This window comes from Melospiza georgiana, chromosome 2 (assembly GCF_028018845.1).
Source record: "Melospiza georgiana isolate bMelGeo1 chromosome 2, bMelGeo1.pri, whole genome shotgun sequence".
Taxonomy (NCBI): domain Eukaryota; kingdom Metazoa; phylum Chordata; class Aves; order Passeriformes; family Passerellidae; genus Melospiza; species Melospiza georgiana.
Window position 1 is genome coordinate 52,194,940 of NC_080431.1, and position 17,171 is coordinate 52,212,110.

At 40.2% G+C, this 17,171-nt stretch overlaps 1 protein-coding gene across 8 annotated transcripts in view; it reads right to left on the reverse strand.

Annotated features, from left to right (window-relative positions):
• ENOX1 (ecto-NOX disulfide-thiol exchanger 1) overlaps positions 1 to 17,171 on the reverse strand; it is a 356,767-nt gene that overhangs the window by 78,392 nt on the left and 261,204 nt on the right. For all 8 annotated transcript variants that reach the window (XM_058045129.1, XM_058045130.1, XM_058045124.1 and 5 more), the window contains 2 exons: positions 13,735 to 13,968; positions 2,904 to 3,116 (listed from right to left, as the gene is read on the reverse strand). In XM_058045129.1, coding sequence (XP_057901112.1) covers positions 2,904 to 3,116; positions 13,735 to 13,968 — 447 coding nt within the window. The remainder of the gene's footprint in view (positions 1 to 2,903; positions 3,117 to 13,734; positions 13,969 to 17,171) is intronic.

Genomic DNA, 17,171 nt, shown 5'->3' on the forward strand with positions numbered 1-17,171 from the left:
CTGGTCACAGTAATCCTCATTAATAAGAAAGTATTTTCTACTGAGACCGACCAAGACTCTGTGTGTGTGTATGTATGTGAGTGTGTATATTCCAGGTGAGTGCACTTGAAGCCAATTTTATTTCTTTTTCACTCCCCATAACATTCATTGCTGGCATTTTTATCTAACTCCAAGTTCTTCCCTTATGCTACACCCATCTCTATCAGTGCTGTACACGGTTAGTGGGATTAATCTGCTCTGAACAAGGCATGTGAAAAGTGGGACATCTGGTTCAGAGCTAGGCCCCCTGTGAATCCTCTATGGGCAGCAGAGAAAAAATGGCATATCCAAGGGATGATTCATCTCATTGGAAGAGCACCATGAGGTCAGTTTGATGACTCATTCCATGGAGATTCTTATTTTTCCCTTCTGAATGTAAAGAAAGCCCAGAATGGTCAGCTCCAAATTGACATCTGACCTAGTTCATGAGAGAGGACTGCCACATGGTATTTTTAAAATACTGTAATATTTATGTCAAATGGCCACACAGCTGCAGCATTACACTAGACTTGTGGATCCTTACTGCAGAAAAGCAGAAGTGGGTTTCTATCGGTCTGCAGAATTTAACAGGCCACACACACCTATTTTGGACATCTCACATTTTCAAACTCTTCTTCATAAAGCAACTGACATATTGTAGCCAATTATGCAGGACTGTGGAACAGCAATGGAAAAAGATGCACAAAAAACATTCCTCAGATCAATTCAAATACAGATCAATTCAAATTTCCTTGTAAAAGGGAAGCTCATTTCAGAATCTCCATGCTTAGCAATCTTAGGCATATACATGTGTAAAGGAAAAACATCCATCTGTTCACAGCAAGTTTGCAAGGAATTTTAATAAGACATTAATGCTAATAATGGTCAATGTTAATGATGTTTATAAAATAAACAATGGGGAACATATGGAAAGCTTGTAAAACTTGTTCCTATAAAATCCACAGTGTAACACCTTTCCCTGAGGATGCTTTTTGCTGACCTTGTCCTCCTAGACCAGATCTGTCAGAAACTTTCTTCTTCCAGACTCTGCTGTTACTGTGGCACTAGAAAACTCACATTTTGAAGCCAAAGCTATTTCTGTTTTTGTAAGTTCAGCAGTCAGCACATTACAGGAGCAAAAAAGATGGCCAAAACTGCATATTTCCACCTGAAACTACAGGGATCTCTATTTCCAAGTGACAGATGTTCTACAACAGTTGGTGACAAATGGGCTAATTTAGACTGATTTAACTAAAGTTCAGCCTGCTGACAATGGGGGACTTTTTTTAATGCAGCTGAAGAAGGCATTTCTGAATGCTAGAGCTGGCTGTCGCACACAAAACTAGAGAGGCCCTGGTGTGAACTGAACAGCACGCCATGCGTGGTGCCTGCATCTCTGTGCCTCACACTGCCTTTTAGATGCTGAGACAGAAGACAACAATGCCTAGCAAATTACCAAGGGAATTAGTCTTTTAAATTTACTCTCTGAACATATGTCCCCAGAAATCAAATGTCTTTGGCCCAGAATCTTTGTTTCTAAGTTCTGGCATCTAAACTCTTACATTAGGATATATGCCCTGTGGTGAATTTGTCTTCTGAGATGATGAGCTCTCCATCACTTATGCAGGAAGCTTTAGTGGCTGCTCTGCTAAGCCAGACAAGTCCATCCAAGCTTACGCCCGCAACCCGAACTTTTCAAGGATGCCCACTGAGGGACCAGAAATAAATTGCACAAAAGCCTTTAGGGTGCTTTTTTTTAATGTAAAGTTTAGGGGCATGATTCTGAATAGACAATGTAACAACTTTACTGTCCTCTATCTGGTAAATTATCTTGGGTTTTGTTCTCAACTGGCACATGAGGGCTGGCTCCAGGCATCACTTTCTGAGTATCATAATGCCTCTTCCTTGAGGAGCCACAAGTAGACATGTTAAAAACCACCAACAGTTAAATCAGTTTTCTTTCTCCTTTTTACCTTGCCTTTTCGGGTTTTATTTTTCTCATCCTCTCCTCTCCTCTCCTCTCCTCTCCTCTCCTCTCCTCTCCTCTCCTCTCCTCTCCTCTCCTCTCCTCTCCTCTCCTCTCCTCTCCTCTCCTCTCCTCTCCTCTCCTCTCCTCTCCTCTCCTCTCCTCTCCTCTCCTCTCCTCTCCTCTCCTCTCCTCTCCTCTCCTCTCCTCTCCTCTCCTCTCCTCTCCTCTCCTCTCCTCCCTTTGAAGAAAACTGCTAGGCAAGTATCCTGATCATTGTTTTATGAGGTAACCTCATTAGGCTAAGTTCATTGATTGTAATTCTGTACTAAGGAAATAGCTGCCAGCACTAGATATTTAAGACAGTTTATCTGCACAATTAATACTGGCAGATCAGTCCTGATGCCAGCAGCAGTACAGCATACTTTTCTACTGTGGAGGTGGCCTTTATCTGTCAATTTATCCCTCTAAGTTACTGGATTCTACTGCCTTTTACCTAAACACAGGCTAAAAATATTACCTAATTGTGCTCTATTCTGCAATTGACCCAGTTAACGAGCTGCCACACACAGGCTACATATCCCTTGTCTCAAAAAAACCATGACCTTTTCTCAGAGCAGTGAGGCTTCTGTCTTGTCCATTCTTGAGGCGTTATGTCTACACAAGAGTAGACATTGTGAATAGAGCACGTCTTCATCTATTAATAAAAAAAACTACTGAAACTTTGCTCACCTTGAATAATAAGTTCTTAGGAATGGTCCTTGATCCTCCAAACTGCCATAGAGTATGGAATAGGATGTGAAGTAGAGCATGACTGCATTGCAACTACTTACCCCCAAACAAACAAGCAAAATGATAAAACCACTACCACCACCACCACCATCACTACAACAACACTGACAAAAAGGGAGTTACTTACATTGAGTGAGGATCCCTGTTAAGGCATTTTTGAAACTCTCCTTGGCTTGCTCCATTTCTTGCTCGTGAGCCGCCTTCTCGTTCATGAGCTGGCGGACGTGGCTGTTGGCCGACTGCACCATGGAGTAGAACTGGTTGGCAGAGCGACGATTCACCTCGCCTCGCTCAATCCAGGTGAGCAGCACCGTGATGGCCTCGGAAAACTTGCTATCATCTAGAACAATCAAAGCGCAGGTTTCAAATTGCAGGCATAAATATCCTGCTGAGAACACATTTTCTGCTCCGTGTCACATTAAAATCATCATAAATCCTGCTTGCAGTATATCATTTTGGGGAATTTTTGTGTCCTTTGTTCCATCAGATGTAAGAAGCCAATACAGCCATGTGAAACGACATAAATCTTCAAGACTTGTCTTCTCATCATTTTAATAGCTTTCTCAGAACAAAAAGCAGCCTCCTCCCCTTCCCTGTGGCCTGAGTCTTCACTTTTGCAATGTGTCCCTTAAGCCATTCAGTGATATGGAATGACCTTACAGCGAGAGTGAGGAGACCTCTGTGGTGCTGGACTTACTCAGGAAATGAAATGTGTCTGTGTTAATCTGCCCAGCCAAAATCTCAGTCTTGGAGCTTGGGCTCAGCCATATTTCTGTCAACAGATTTCACTAACATCATGTTGCTAATTAAGGAACAATGTTGAGGCTGAACAATTCCTCCTCAAAACACTGATTAATTATAAGGAACTGCTTTGAACAGACAATGTGCCTGCATTTGTTTTGCATTATTTGTTTTGTACTTTTAATGTTCACATTATATATTTTTAAAGGATTTCAAATGAATCCAGGAAAACACCTAAATTACATCTTCATGCTTGCCATTCAGCTAATGGAAGTTGTTTTACTCTGCAGAAAGATTGTTAAAACAGAAGGCTAAATTTTGCACACTTCCTCCCCAGGTAATCTTCTTTCCTCTGACAGTGTTCTCAGCTTCCTCAAAAGAGTCTAAGCACAGCATCCATTACACTTCAGGCTTCATCAGGATTAAGAGGAAACATTTCTTTTTAAGTCCCATTTGGACTGAACTGCAAGAAAATATTATTACAAGAGTGTCTTTCTGTAGAACCATTTTTGTGCAATTCAATATAATTTTTTCACCAGGATTTTATTCTATAAAACTTCAATTTACCAACAACTCATTTTAAACATCTCATCTAGTGCTTTTTGGTTATATTTCTGTGTATATATTTTAGATGGTATGCACACCTTTCTGTGGGAGAAGGTATATGGTCATGGCAGGAAGATGTGGTGTAGTCATAACCAACAGACACTTAAAAACTGGAAAACACTAAACCCAGCCAACTGTGTTACAGGATACAGAAACTTGTGACATAGATTGTAAGACTTTGCTTTCCATGTACAAATTATAATGAAATACTAATTGTTAAGTGATGATTCTGGCTTTTATTCTGAATCAATAATCACTTCCTTAAAAGGCGAGTAGCCTAAAATACAGAGAGAACTAGTGACATGCTCTGTGCCTGCAGCCTCGGAAGAAGAGATTTTTACATTGCCTGATCTTTAACATCTTATTACCTGAAACATGCTTTCAGCTACAGCAATAAGATTTGCTCTCCACAGCTGAATAGTCATGTTCACCCAAGATCCCTCAAGAAAAAAGCGCAAAATAACACGTAACACATTCCCTGTGTACAATGGTGTGTATCTGCTGTAAAACATTAACATGCCATTCATTAGCAGCATTCATTAATTTTCACTGGGCAGGAAGAGTCAGATGGGCATTCCTTCATTTCATATTGTCCCCTTGGATCAGACTCCACTTCTGAGCTTTGCTGGGTACATATGCAGCAGGAATGCTTTAAGTGGCTCTGACGAGCAAGGTTGGCTGAATATAGACCCCAAGAAAATCCAAATGTAAACGAGACTCATGCAAAGCCTCTTCACTGCAAGGAAACATGAGGATAAGGCTCTCCAAAGGACTTGGGCAAAATCTTGAGCCTGCTGAGTTCTATGGGAACTGGATGTCAGACACAATACAGTCAAGAACTCATCCCTGAAACACAATGTTTATTACAATTACACCAGCAAATAAGAATAACCTGTAATGGTTTCTGGCAATGTTAGCATGTTTCCATGCATGAGGAAAATCAGCAGCACAGAAATATCCTCCCTTTTCCTTGTTTTAGTCTCTCCACAGTACTCATTTAAGTGTTGTTTTGCTGTAGAGCCTCTATGAAAAAAAACACCCTTCCCTCATTTTGTTTTTATCAGGCACAGTGGGTGTCTGTAAGGGATGTTCGTAAACATATCATCCTTCTGCCACATAGATTCTACCCATTTAGAAGGACATGCTGAAAACCTGTTTTCATTATACTGTACTTCCAGGGAGCTGCAGAGGTCTGTGGGACTCTTATAGTTAATTCACAGCTCTGCTCACAGAGCAGGAAAAAATCCTTTCATTGGTAAACATCAGCATCTTCATTGATTACATAATTAGAAGTTACATTCAAAAATGCTACAGGGTAATATATGCACAACAGGAGCACATTAGTTAATAAAATCTTTTCTCTACAGTTTTAAATTTTATGTCACCTTAATTTCTAACTTTTATATTCTTGAGCTCACTCAGTGACTGGTATAAGGTAATTCACCGTGAATCCATTTTTTTCACCCAGAATACTTGCTTAGCAATGAGAGATTGCCTTAGAAAATCAGATTTTTATATGAGATTGTTCATTTCTTTTTTAGTTAGTAGATAAATAGTAGAAGAAATGCAGCAATGGAATCCAATTTAAACAGTGCGTGAACTGCCTTATGATTGCAGCAGTTTATTTAAAAAAATAAAACAAAACTCCTAATTCTGTTCAAAATTATTCCCTCATGGTAGGATGCACATAATTATACACTGTTTAAAAACACGCTCTTCAAATAAATTCCTTTATATAAGACATGTTCCCATATGTAATTGTTCTTTTAAAATAAGCATGTGGCAAATTATTTCTTACTCTTAGAGCTTTCTGCTCCTCCAAGTCACAGCATATTCTAAGCAAATAAGGCAGGTTTTATCAGTCCTGTTTTTTCTGTCTGTTTAATGGTGAGGTGACCTGTGCCCCAGAAGTGCCTGCTGCCCTCAAGCAGCTGCAAAGGGAGCCTGGGCTGGCCTGCTCCTGTGTCGACATCCCTGCAACAGGCACACGTTTGGCTGGAGTAATCCCAACATTCCACAAGGGCTGCTGCAAGCACCTGCACCCCTGCATGTCCCTGTAAAGGGCAGCTCTAACACAAGCTCTGACAACGTCGTGTCATTTGAAGATTATTACCTATCCATCCAGGATGGCTTGCTGGGTCTCTGTCGATAGAGATTTCCAGGTGCTGCCAGACTCAATCACAGCGCACTAGAGATAAGATATTTCAAATTCCTCTTATATCAACTACAGATATTTGACATTTAAATCCAAGCTCACAACTTAGATGAAATGAAATATAAAGAAAAGAAAATGCATCCCTAGAGCTGCCCAGAAAATTGTTAACAGGAATATTTCTATGAAAAAAGCGAATAATTGTTGACAAATGTTTTGCATTTTTATGCTTGCAATTTGACCACCTCTAAGCAACCCCAACTGGAATAAACATTTAATTGAAAAAGCTGTGACAACAACTGCTACAGAATGGTATCCTGGGAAAAGGTGTTGGAAAGAGAGGTTTTACTTTCAGCTTATGGAGTTTCCCTGGTGTAACACAGGGTAGAATTCAGCTCAGAGTAACCTCAAACATGACTATTTATTTCTCAGTATTAAGCACCTCCATTGGGTGCTTTCACAACTTGGTTGATGGTTTCTAAGGTCTTAGCCATTAGAAGGATATAGACTAATCCATCACTCTGAAGCCAGGCATTCAAACACTCTTATTTCTATATTTTTTACATTTATAGATATATTGCAAATATAGCTAATTTGGTATTTCTGTGTGTCGAGAGTGACACTGCGTGCTGGACTTCTAGCTAGGACAAGATCAAATATTGGGCTACTGATTTAGCTTTGTTATTATCTTTTCAACCCTGGTCTTTCTCAGATGTTTGAAAAGTATCTGAGATATTTCACACAACACTTTGAGCCTCTCTAAATAACAGCAAACCCTCTACACTGTCCTGTGGCCTATGGTGTTGTCCAGAGTCACCATACACTGTCTCTTGTCCTGAATCTTGCTCTCATAATGCAACCTCCCAGACTTGCAAGGACATGCTGAAAAGACAGAGTTGGTCTTACTCCAATGACTACACCTAGAAAGCTCCCGTGCTGTCGGCCTGTGTTTCGGGAAGCATTAATGATCTCATTGTTCTTGGCCTCTCTGTAAAATGGGAAGGGGCAGGCACACCTTTATGCCAAGTTCTGCCCTGACCAGCAGAAACCCAATTAACAAACACCCCCTGAAGGTGCTCTTGTAAGTACTGAGCATGACTGTGCTGCAGGGCAGGCAGAGAAAGGACAAGAGTGGTGGGATATGTCCGTCCTTTTTTGCCTTTGATTAACAGCCCGTCCTCTGTCAGCTGTAGCAGCGCCAAGGGAAGATGTGTCTCCTGCCTCATCCTTGTGCTCAGCACTACCCCGGTGCTCATGGTTACACTGCCCTCAGTCTGCCTGGAGCTGCCCAGCTGCTCAGACTCCAGTTCCAGTTTGTCAAACGGGGCCCAGTTCAAACAGGAAGGTGGCACAGTTTACTTCAGGACGGAAACTTCTTCATTACATAAAGCCGCAGCCAGGGGAGGATGTATGGCCACGGTTACTCTTAATCTGACTCCTGACTTGATAATTTATTAAACTAAAACTATGATTTCTAAATTGCAAAGACTGAATTCAACACAAAAAAGAACAAACATTAGGAGGTGACTGCTGTGGGTGAACCAGGTCAGAGTAAAGGTTCACTAACCTCTTTCATCAGCAGGCTCAGCCCAGCTCCCCTGTGCATCAGGAAAAATTTTCTTCCCAGCACACACCACTTCTGGTGCCAAAATGACAACCTATTTTTCTCTTGGCTTAAGAGCTTCTTCTGTACAGAGTGCCTGCCAGTGACCTAGAAACACAACTCTTCAGTCTACTACCCTCACCTTCTTTTTTTCCTGCTCAAATCCCTTATATAATTGGGCCATGCATCACACACATCAGTCTAGTACTTTTGGGATTAATAACATTTTTAACCCAGTGGCATTGCATAACAAGTAAGAATCAAGAAATACAAATTCTTACTGCCAAAGGGTTTTTTTTAAGAATGATTAATATCCACCTTACTATTTCTTAAATAGCCTTAACTGCATACTAAAACCAAGAAACTTTTCCAGTTATGTAACAAATTTCTAACTGACACTAGATTTGATAAAAATACACTTTTATGTTCACTAAAAGATGTATTAAAAATCAGTCTCTCCCCCCTATGTAATCAAACTCTTTCTTTCTTTCAAATAAAATCACACAAGATTCTTCCTGGGGTGGGTGTTTCATGTCAGACACAGAAATCCATTATCTTCTCCTGCTGATGCCATTATTTCCAATGAAAAGTAATTATGAGGGTATTGAGTTTCCTCCCTATTTCTCAAAATCACACCAAAAACTTTCAGATCAGCGAGATGCCATTTCCCAGCTCTAAGTAATTAACTTGAGTAATTTTGCAGTGTGGTACATTTCATCCAGTGGGTTTATATCAAAACCTCAAAATCTGCATTGATACAATACAGATGAGGTGAGGGAGGACGTTTTTAGTAACACACTAAGCAGTGAGTGTACCTCCTGTGGGCTTTGGGAGGGATGTGCCCAGGGAATTGGGTTACCAGGCTGCTGATAGCTGAACCCACCTTATGCTCTTGTGCCAGCAGACAAAAGTGCCCTCGCACCGTGCCTGCTCACAGCCCCTGTGCGAGGCTCTCGGAGCCAGATGTATTGTGCCACAGCAGATGTCAGCAGCATATGGAAGAAGGAAGGAGAAAATGATAATCTAAAACCAGGAAGGGTGAGGGAACAGATTTGATGCTAAAGCATCGAAACATGTCTGTTTCAGGGCTCTGTCCTGATATACGACTAATAAAAAAAAAAATCTGTGCTTAAAAAAAGCCCAGAGTCTCAGCATTTAAATCTGGCATTCAATGGATTTGTTCTTAGGATCTCACTTTGCCTCCCGTCTGACGTAGCTCTGCACTGAATTTGAGCCTTTCTGGATGAGACTTGCCTCCCTGCATAACTGCACTGCCTCTCTAGTGCTCCACCAGTCTGCCTCCCCAGTTGCAAGGTGATATTAAAAGCAGCATATTTTTCTTCTCAGTGAAATATCCTCTCTCCCAAGCAATTAAATGTTGTTTATATTTCAAACCATGTGCAAGAGTTGAGATTGTCAGGCTTGATGTTATGTTACCTGAGTCTTGTGCACGGCACATCCCTCATTCTACTGTAACTGCCATCTATTTATTTAAATTTCCAATCTGTGCTCTCTTCAGGGGATAATACAGTGCCTGGCAAAAAAGCAGCTTCTCAATTTTTAAATTATATTTCTTAAAATGAAAAACTGTATGAATAACTTCCCTGTGCTCATAAAGAAATGCTATATTAAAAAGGGAGGTAAATTCCAGGGTATTGTATTTAACTCTCAGATATTTATGCCTCCTTTGCTCAAAATATTTAAAAAACCAGATATTCAGATATAAAGAAATGCCTTTGTTAAGTGATAGAACTATTTAGCTACCCACAGCAAATCAGACATATGTAGCATTTTAAAGGATCTTATTTTCAAGAAGTGATTTCTGAAGATGATACCATTAGGTACAGATATGCTTGAATTAAGAAAACCATAATGTCTGAAATCCTGCTTTGAAACCCAAATGTCATAAGCACAGATTAAAATGTTTTGTTCCAATGCACCTGACAGAGCAGCATTCCACTTAAAAGGTTCAGCCTATCTCCAGTTGTGCCTTGTTCCGGGCACCACATGACTTAACTGTTTATAATGCACCCAGGAAAACAGATGTCAGAGCATGCAAATTTGAACCTAAATATCTACCGACACATTCCACTGTGCAGTAATAACACATCTGATTTAACACTGAGGAATTAAAATCTCAAAGACACACACAAATACTGCAATGAACCAGAAGAAGTGAAAGTCACTTTTTTCTAGTGTAATTGCAGAAGACACAATATTCTGCTGGTTTTGTCAAAACAAGAACTCAAGGTCTATTTTCAAAGGCTGTTGAAGGAGGTAAATAACATTTACACTTCATTGTAAATGACCTTGGATTCCCAGAGTTCACATCTGTGAATTTATTGAGGTATTTTCTCAAGGAAACACAGATAAGAAGGGTCTCATGCTCTTCATGTTACTCATCTTGTTGGAATGTTGAAGCTCATTAAATTTTGAAAATTGAGGCTCAGGCTAATGACATGAATGGTGCAGGAAAAAAGTGTTCATACTGCCAACAAGGGGAGAGTTAAGAAGGACTTCATTTCCAGAAGTAATGAAGATCTTAATAAATAAAAAAAAAAAAAGGAAAAAGGCAAAAGGGAAAGGGAGATACACATAAACAAACGCTGTTTGCTACACACTAATTGCAAAGTGATGAAAAATTGCACTGGTCCATAGTTTCTTTAATTCCCGCAAAAAAATTAAGTGTTCAAACCAAGTTCTTTGCAGATATGAAGGGATTCAGGGTAGTCCACAGGGAATGGAGAGTATATTATAAATCCTCATGTATATGAGGCCTCAGATGCAGTGAATTCCCAGTCCCAGTCACCAGCCACTGGAGAACTGATTCCTTTACTCTGTGAAACTCCACACCAGTAAAGACTACCTGGCTGAAAATTTACAATGAAATTCTGTTTCCAACTGGCACAAAAGTTCCTCTATACTCTCTCACCCACAGTCACTGCTGTACCAGGTAACTTCAGCACACCAGAGGAATGGAAATATGCTGACAACACTGAGGCCAGAGTTTCCAGCCAAGTCTGTTACACAAAACAATGATTTCTTAGTCTTATGCTGCAGTTTGCAGAAAGTGAAAAAAAATATTGTCACCTCTGTTACAGACTCAGTAAATATCTAGACCACATTAGGGGAGTGGCTGATAAGCCTTCTTCATCTCTGCTCCCCATAAGATTTCCTTGCTGTCAGGAATTTCCAAGGTTATTTTGACAAAAAAACTTGCTTGGATTCAGACCAAGTGATCTACATCTGTGGTTGCAAAGCAGTATCTTGGGTTCAGATATGTTTAGTTATTTTGGCTTGCTTTTTAGCTGGTGTTGCTCTGTGAACTTCTGGAGGCACTGCAGGTGCTGAAACCTGCATGTTGGGCACCCGCAGCTCTGCCTCATGAGCTGGCAACAGAGCTCAGGAGTCTTTTGAAGTGGGCACCACAGCAAGGTCATGACCTTCCTCAAGAAAACAACTGCAGAGCATCTGCTGAAGAAACAATCTCTCAAGTTAAATCCTGACAATTGCAGACATATTGTGATCCCTCTTTACTTTAGGATGAATTCGCCAGGCTTTTGCAGCAGCACAAATGTGCTGATAATACAGATTCCTGAGATTTTAACTCCAAGTTGTATATATCTGTGTGTGTGTGCATATATGTGTATGTCTGTGTTTGTATGTGTACATATATATATATTCTGCTACTTTCATCTGAAGTCCACATTTAAATTGCAAATGTATGATGATGGCTGGACTCAATCTTAGAGGTCTTTTCCAATCTTAATGATTATATGAGTCTATTACATGAACTGCCCCTTGCTAGAAAATTTTCTTTAATGTTGCTTTACTTCTTTTTTTAGGATGTCACAAAGAGCTCGTGGTGATTCCATGTTGCCCAAGGGAGCCTATAAAGTTCAATGCCACTATTTTACAGATGCTGGCTGTGATGCCATAGGAAAGGTAAAGCAGACCAGTGTAACTACTCAAGCCCACTCTGCTTTTTTTACTACCTAGAACAGGGCACAGCTCATGCCCACTTAGAAGAGAGGGATCTTTTCTGCATTCTCCACCCTTACCTATCAGTACAGATCCAGGGCTGGTGTCTTTAGTTTCACAACAATCACAGCAAGGCAACTGTTAATTAGCAGAACTTTTAAAATTGCAATATATTATTTTGCTGGATTTTAATGATTTTCAACCAATAAAAAAATAAACTTACCTTTTTTTTTTTAATTTAAGTGATGTACATCGCTGGAAGTTTATTTCTGGAGAAACAGTTATGCACATAGTATTGGTCTATATTGTGCTAAAAAAATTTTATATTAAACTTGAGCATATATGTCAAGTTCTGGTTAAATTTCCCTTAGGAGAACCAAAGAGTGAATTTGCTTGGAGTAGATTTTAATTAAGTACGGAAACTTCCCATAATGAAAAGAAAAATCCTTCTAAATATAGTCATCTTAAACATCTTGCAAAAACCCACATTCAGTTGCCCCAAGCAATGACTAACCATATGGAAGAAATTGTCCAGGCGTCTTGCATTTTCTGGTTTAGTTCAGGAAACCTGTAGGCCTTACTACATAAAGAAAACTTCCCTACAAAAGATCAACTCCTAAAATATTCAACTAAAACCAGATGGACTAAAACTGGAGTTTTAGTCTAAAACTGGACTGGAAGCTAGGTATGAATTAAAATTTCTTGTATTAGGGCCTCTCTTCTCCTGGTCTATAAACCCATCTGGGTTATTTCACCAATCTACCAGATAGATTGATGAATTATTTTATGGAGAAGTGCATCTGGTGGGGATGAGAATCAGCCAAACTAGTGACTAACTGAGGTAGTAGCAACAACTAACAGCAACCAATGCAGTACTCAGAGAGACAGCAGGGTGCATCTCTGCTCCACGCTCCAAGGATAAAACACTTTGCACTGTCCTTCTTCGGCTCCCCAAACATTCCTCATAGTTAGAACAGAGACCAGTGTGATGACAGCTAGATAGCCTAAGCCTAATCTCATTAATTCTGAAATAGTGGCAAGAATCACAGCTTCTTGTGACCTGGCACACAGTTAAGCAATGTGCTTGGCCATCATGGGGGAAAGAATGCCAAACACAGCTGCTAAACACTTGATGAAAATAAATACAACTCTAAGAGGTGTGAAGAGTTGTTTACTAGATATTTCTTTTATATATATAAATTTTGTTACCATGAATAACTTTATTTCTTTGCTTCTTACTGTTTATGTTAGCTATTAAAATAAAATGAATCCTTGAAGCACACCCTTGAAAAATATTAACTCAGTAATTGTACCTAGAAAAAAACAAACAAGGAAGCAAACACATACCAAAACATGACACTATCCTGCACAAGTAATTCTAACCCTAAAGAGGGAGTGAATGAAGGGATGGTGTGTGTCAGAGATAAGTTGTGTCAGCTCACGTGGACAATTTGAATGCCAGGGACAGTCAAGTGCATGTGATGGAGTAACCTACATGTCAAGGATTAAAGTAATTTTAAGAATAAGGCCTTTCATGTGAAGAAAGATGCTTGCAACAGGTTGTCTTACTATGAGAGTATTTCCAAGATATATGATGTCAGCAACTTAACAAAAAAAACCCCATCTGTAGCATTCTGAAGGCTGTATTTTAGCTGTTAAAGCACAGGTAGATAGACAGATGTCATGCATTTCCAGCAGGTGGGTGAATGCCATTGCCACTGGCATAGAAATGGCAAAGACAGCCATTTCAGTGGGGGAAAGCTAACAGGGCAAGTAATGAAACACATCAGAGAGAAACTGGCTTCACTGCTCTGGCCTCTGCATGGCTCCCGCTTTTAAGTAATAACAAACTGAGAAGTAGCAAATGCTGCTTACCTTTCAATTTTTCAGCCAGCAAAGCAGCTTCGTGTTCAGAATAATGCATTATTGCCGGAGGTGAAGGAGGGCGCAGTCTGTCTTCTTCCATTTTACGTCTGTGGCGTTCTTCTCTGGCCAGCATTCTTTGTTTGCATTCCCATTCATAAAAGTCATCTCTTGCCTGAGCAAAATCAACATGAAGGCGACCTGAATCCTTTTTGTCTGTGCTAGATCCTAATCTCATGCGGTAACCTGAAATCAACAAGTAGAACTAACTGTTGCAGGATTTATTTGCTCAAATTGCTCTTCATTTTTTCCCCCTTTTCATGTGCAGCCAGGTAAAAATATAGATTAACAGATTCCCACATATCTATGCAATATCTATCAATCACCATGTTTTCACAAGAAGATAAAAATCCATCCACTCATTTTTCTTCACCATTTCCCACATCACCTATCACCATAGTAGATGAACTGAAAAATCAACCCTAAGGTATGGAACCTTCATTTCTGTTTAGAAATCTCTCAAAATACGTCATTTTTCCACATGATGCTTCCAACTTTTAAAAGAACAGAAATCGGATAAACAAAAACCAATTATTTAAAATAGATCTGTTTTAGTCCAAATGGGGAGTCCTTCTTCCACTGATCCCACTGAGATCATGTTCAGTCTAGTGTTTTTCTCCACCCTGCCAAAGGAATTGGAAGTATGGGGAAAGGCTGAACTTTCTAAAAGCCATGACTATAGGTGAACGTGGGAATTGTGCTACATAAACTCCCGTGCCACAAAGAGGATGGTTCCATAACTACAGCGATGTCAGATCTCAAATTTTGACACTTCACAATTGCAACCATTATTTTCAAATTCCCCAGTGAAAATAACCTAGCAGCAAATATAAAACACCTACAAATTAATTCAGTTCATCATTCCTTAAAGCAATTTCTAAAGTAGGGACAGAGAGAGACAAATAGGCATTTGCAAGACTCCTTTCAGGACAAATAATGAAACCTGTTGTGCCTTATCTTTAGGGATACTCTGCATATTCATAATTTGGTCCATGTATCATATTCTGAAGTTAGCACACTGCAAAACTTTAGGCTAAGGCTACACAGCAGTACTAAAGAGTCATGGTCTGAACTAAAACTGTTGACTACTGTCAGAGGTCCAAAAAAAATCTTGCCAAAGCTATAAGAGAAACTTTTTGTGGCCATATTTGGGCACCTGTCTTTTTTCCAACTTTTATTTCTAAGGCACAAATATATACACAGAGCAGTTTGTCTAACTTTTAAAATGCCAACTCAGAGAAAGTGTGAGAAAATACAATGCAGAAGGCTTCAAACAGAGCCTTCAAATGTGGGTAAAATTAATCAGTCTACAGAAGATAGCTCTAATTTCTCCATGCCAACATGCAATAGCTCATCAGAGATTTCTCAAATGACAGGATGTTGCAGAGATGAATTCTGTGCTGAGCTGGCACACAGGAAGCTCTTCAGAAATGCACACTACTGCAACCACTGCATAATAACTCCAGGGAGAGGAAACTTCTATTCAAAATATCAGGAAAAATGGTGTTTGCTGCTTTTGATCTGCAATCCGAGAGAACCTACCTTCCAGTCTAGTGGTTTGCCTGTGGTTTTAAGAGCTTTAGCACCTCACCACCACAGTTAAAACTCAGTTCTGAGCTTCCTCCAGGAATAGCAAAGCTGAGGATTTTGTAGTAGATCAAGCACATCCTTGAAGAAACGTCTATCTAGGCATACTCTGTTTTACTACTGGAAAACATCCTGCTGTATGAATACAAGGGATTGTCTGCACTATAGCACAATAGCTTCAAAGACATTAAATATCCATATATGTAGTGATCCTTCAAATAAAAAAATAATCTGTGAGCCTTCTGATTTCACATTTTCCTTTCAAACACCTCCTTGAGCTAAGGAGTCTGCAGATGAGGAAAAGATATGACTTTCATTGTCCAGCAAGGAGTGCAAACCCAGTTGAAAAACTTGAGCTAAGTGTTTCAGAGGTCCTTCAAAACTGAAAGGCATAAAAAACTGCCTTACCAAGGAATGGTTTTGGTAGGTTCCTGCCAATGGAACCTATCAAATCTGGTCTCCAAGATTCAGGAGCTTGGGGTGAAGTAAAACTGGATCTTGTAGGAGTGGCAAAGGAGGGGACGGTTTAATATTTTAAATTCCTCTTGGCTTTCCTTTATCTAGCTTAGAGAAGCAAACACCACCCTTTCACCCCAAAAGCTTTTTGTGGCCATATATGTAGCTCTAGTCCCAAGGCATGGAAGGGAAGAGTTACAGATACACCCTATTCAGCGTGAAATAACAGAAGCAGAGCGTGAGGGACCTTTCAGAACTGGGCTCTGAACTAATGAGGGCGTAATTATATGGTTTTATCCACAGAGGTGTAGGCACAAAGGAGTCAGCCAAAAGGGGTCAGTGGTGCAGCTACCCTGATAACTGAGACAAATGTTAGCCCCCTGCTCCCCGCCAGTTTGGCGTGCCAGCTGCATTCCTCACACACTGCTTGCTCTGTGCCAGAACAGCATTATCAGCAATGAAAAGGACACTGCCAAGGTGCCAGGTCTCGTGAACCTAAAATTAGATCTCCCAGCTGGGCTGCACTTTCCAGGAAGACTCAATCTCTCTTCCTCTCCCCCCGCTGTCTTTCGCCTCCATTGGCGGGAGCACAATAGTTATGGGCAGAGACAGAAATACAGCACTGCAGGACGCAAAGCCCTTGTGGACTTCAAGGCCCCTCACATAAGCTAAATAAAGAGCTAATGAAAAGGACTGTGCATCTATGGGTTTTGTGTGCAGTGACAAATCTAAGTTATATTAAAGTGGCCCTCACTTTTGAAGTAAATGGGAAAAAAAACATGAACAGTGTACATTGCAGTAGCACTGGACAAATGGTTCCCTTTGGGAAACCAAATTAACAGATTTTGGAAATTTATCATGAATCACATTAAAAAATGTGACTGCTTGTTTAACACTAAAGACTGAAGGTGGTCAGCCAGCCAAGTGATTTCCATCAGCACAGAAACTTAGAATAACCTAGCTAAGAAGGGACCTTGGATACCACCCAGTCCAGAGCAGGTGGTATCCTGCTTCAAAGTCAGATCAGAATGGTCACAGTTTGGCATCTTTCCCTTAACAAAAACAACAAATGCCTTAAGGATGGTTTCTTGCACCTTCATATACTGGGCTTTGCAGACATTATAGGACCAATGACCTGGCCAGTGAAGAACAGACTCCTTGATGGTTTGATAACCAGAAGGACTCTGCATGCACAACTGGCAGGCTCTATTTTGTACATGAGATCCTCAGGCACCCATCTGTGCTGGAAATTTTGAGCCTCAAGGCAGCTGAGAGGCTTGGTTTTTTCAATACCATGTCTCCCTATTGATGTTTGAGGGCGTTTGAATGTATAAGAGAAACACCTG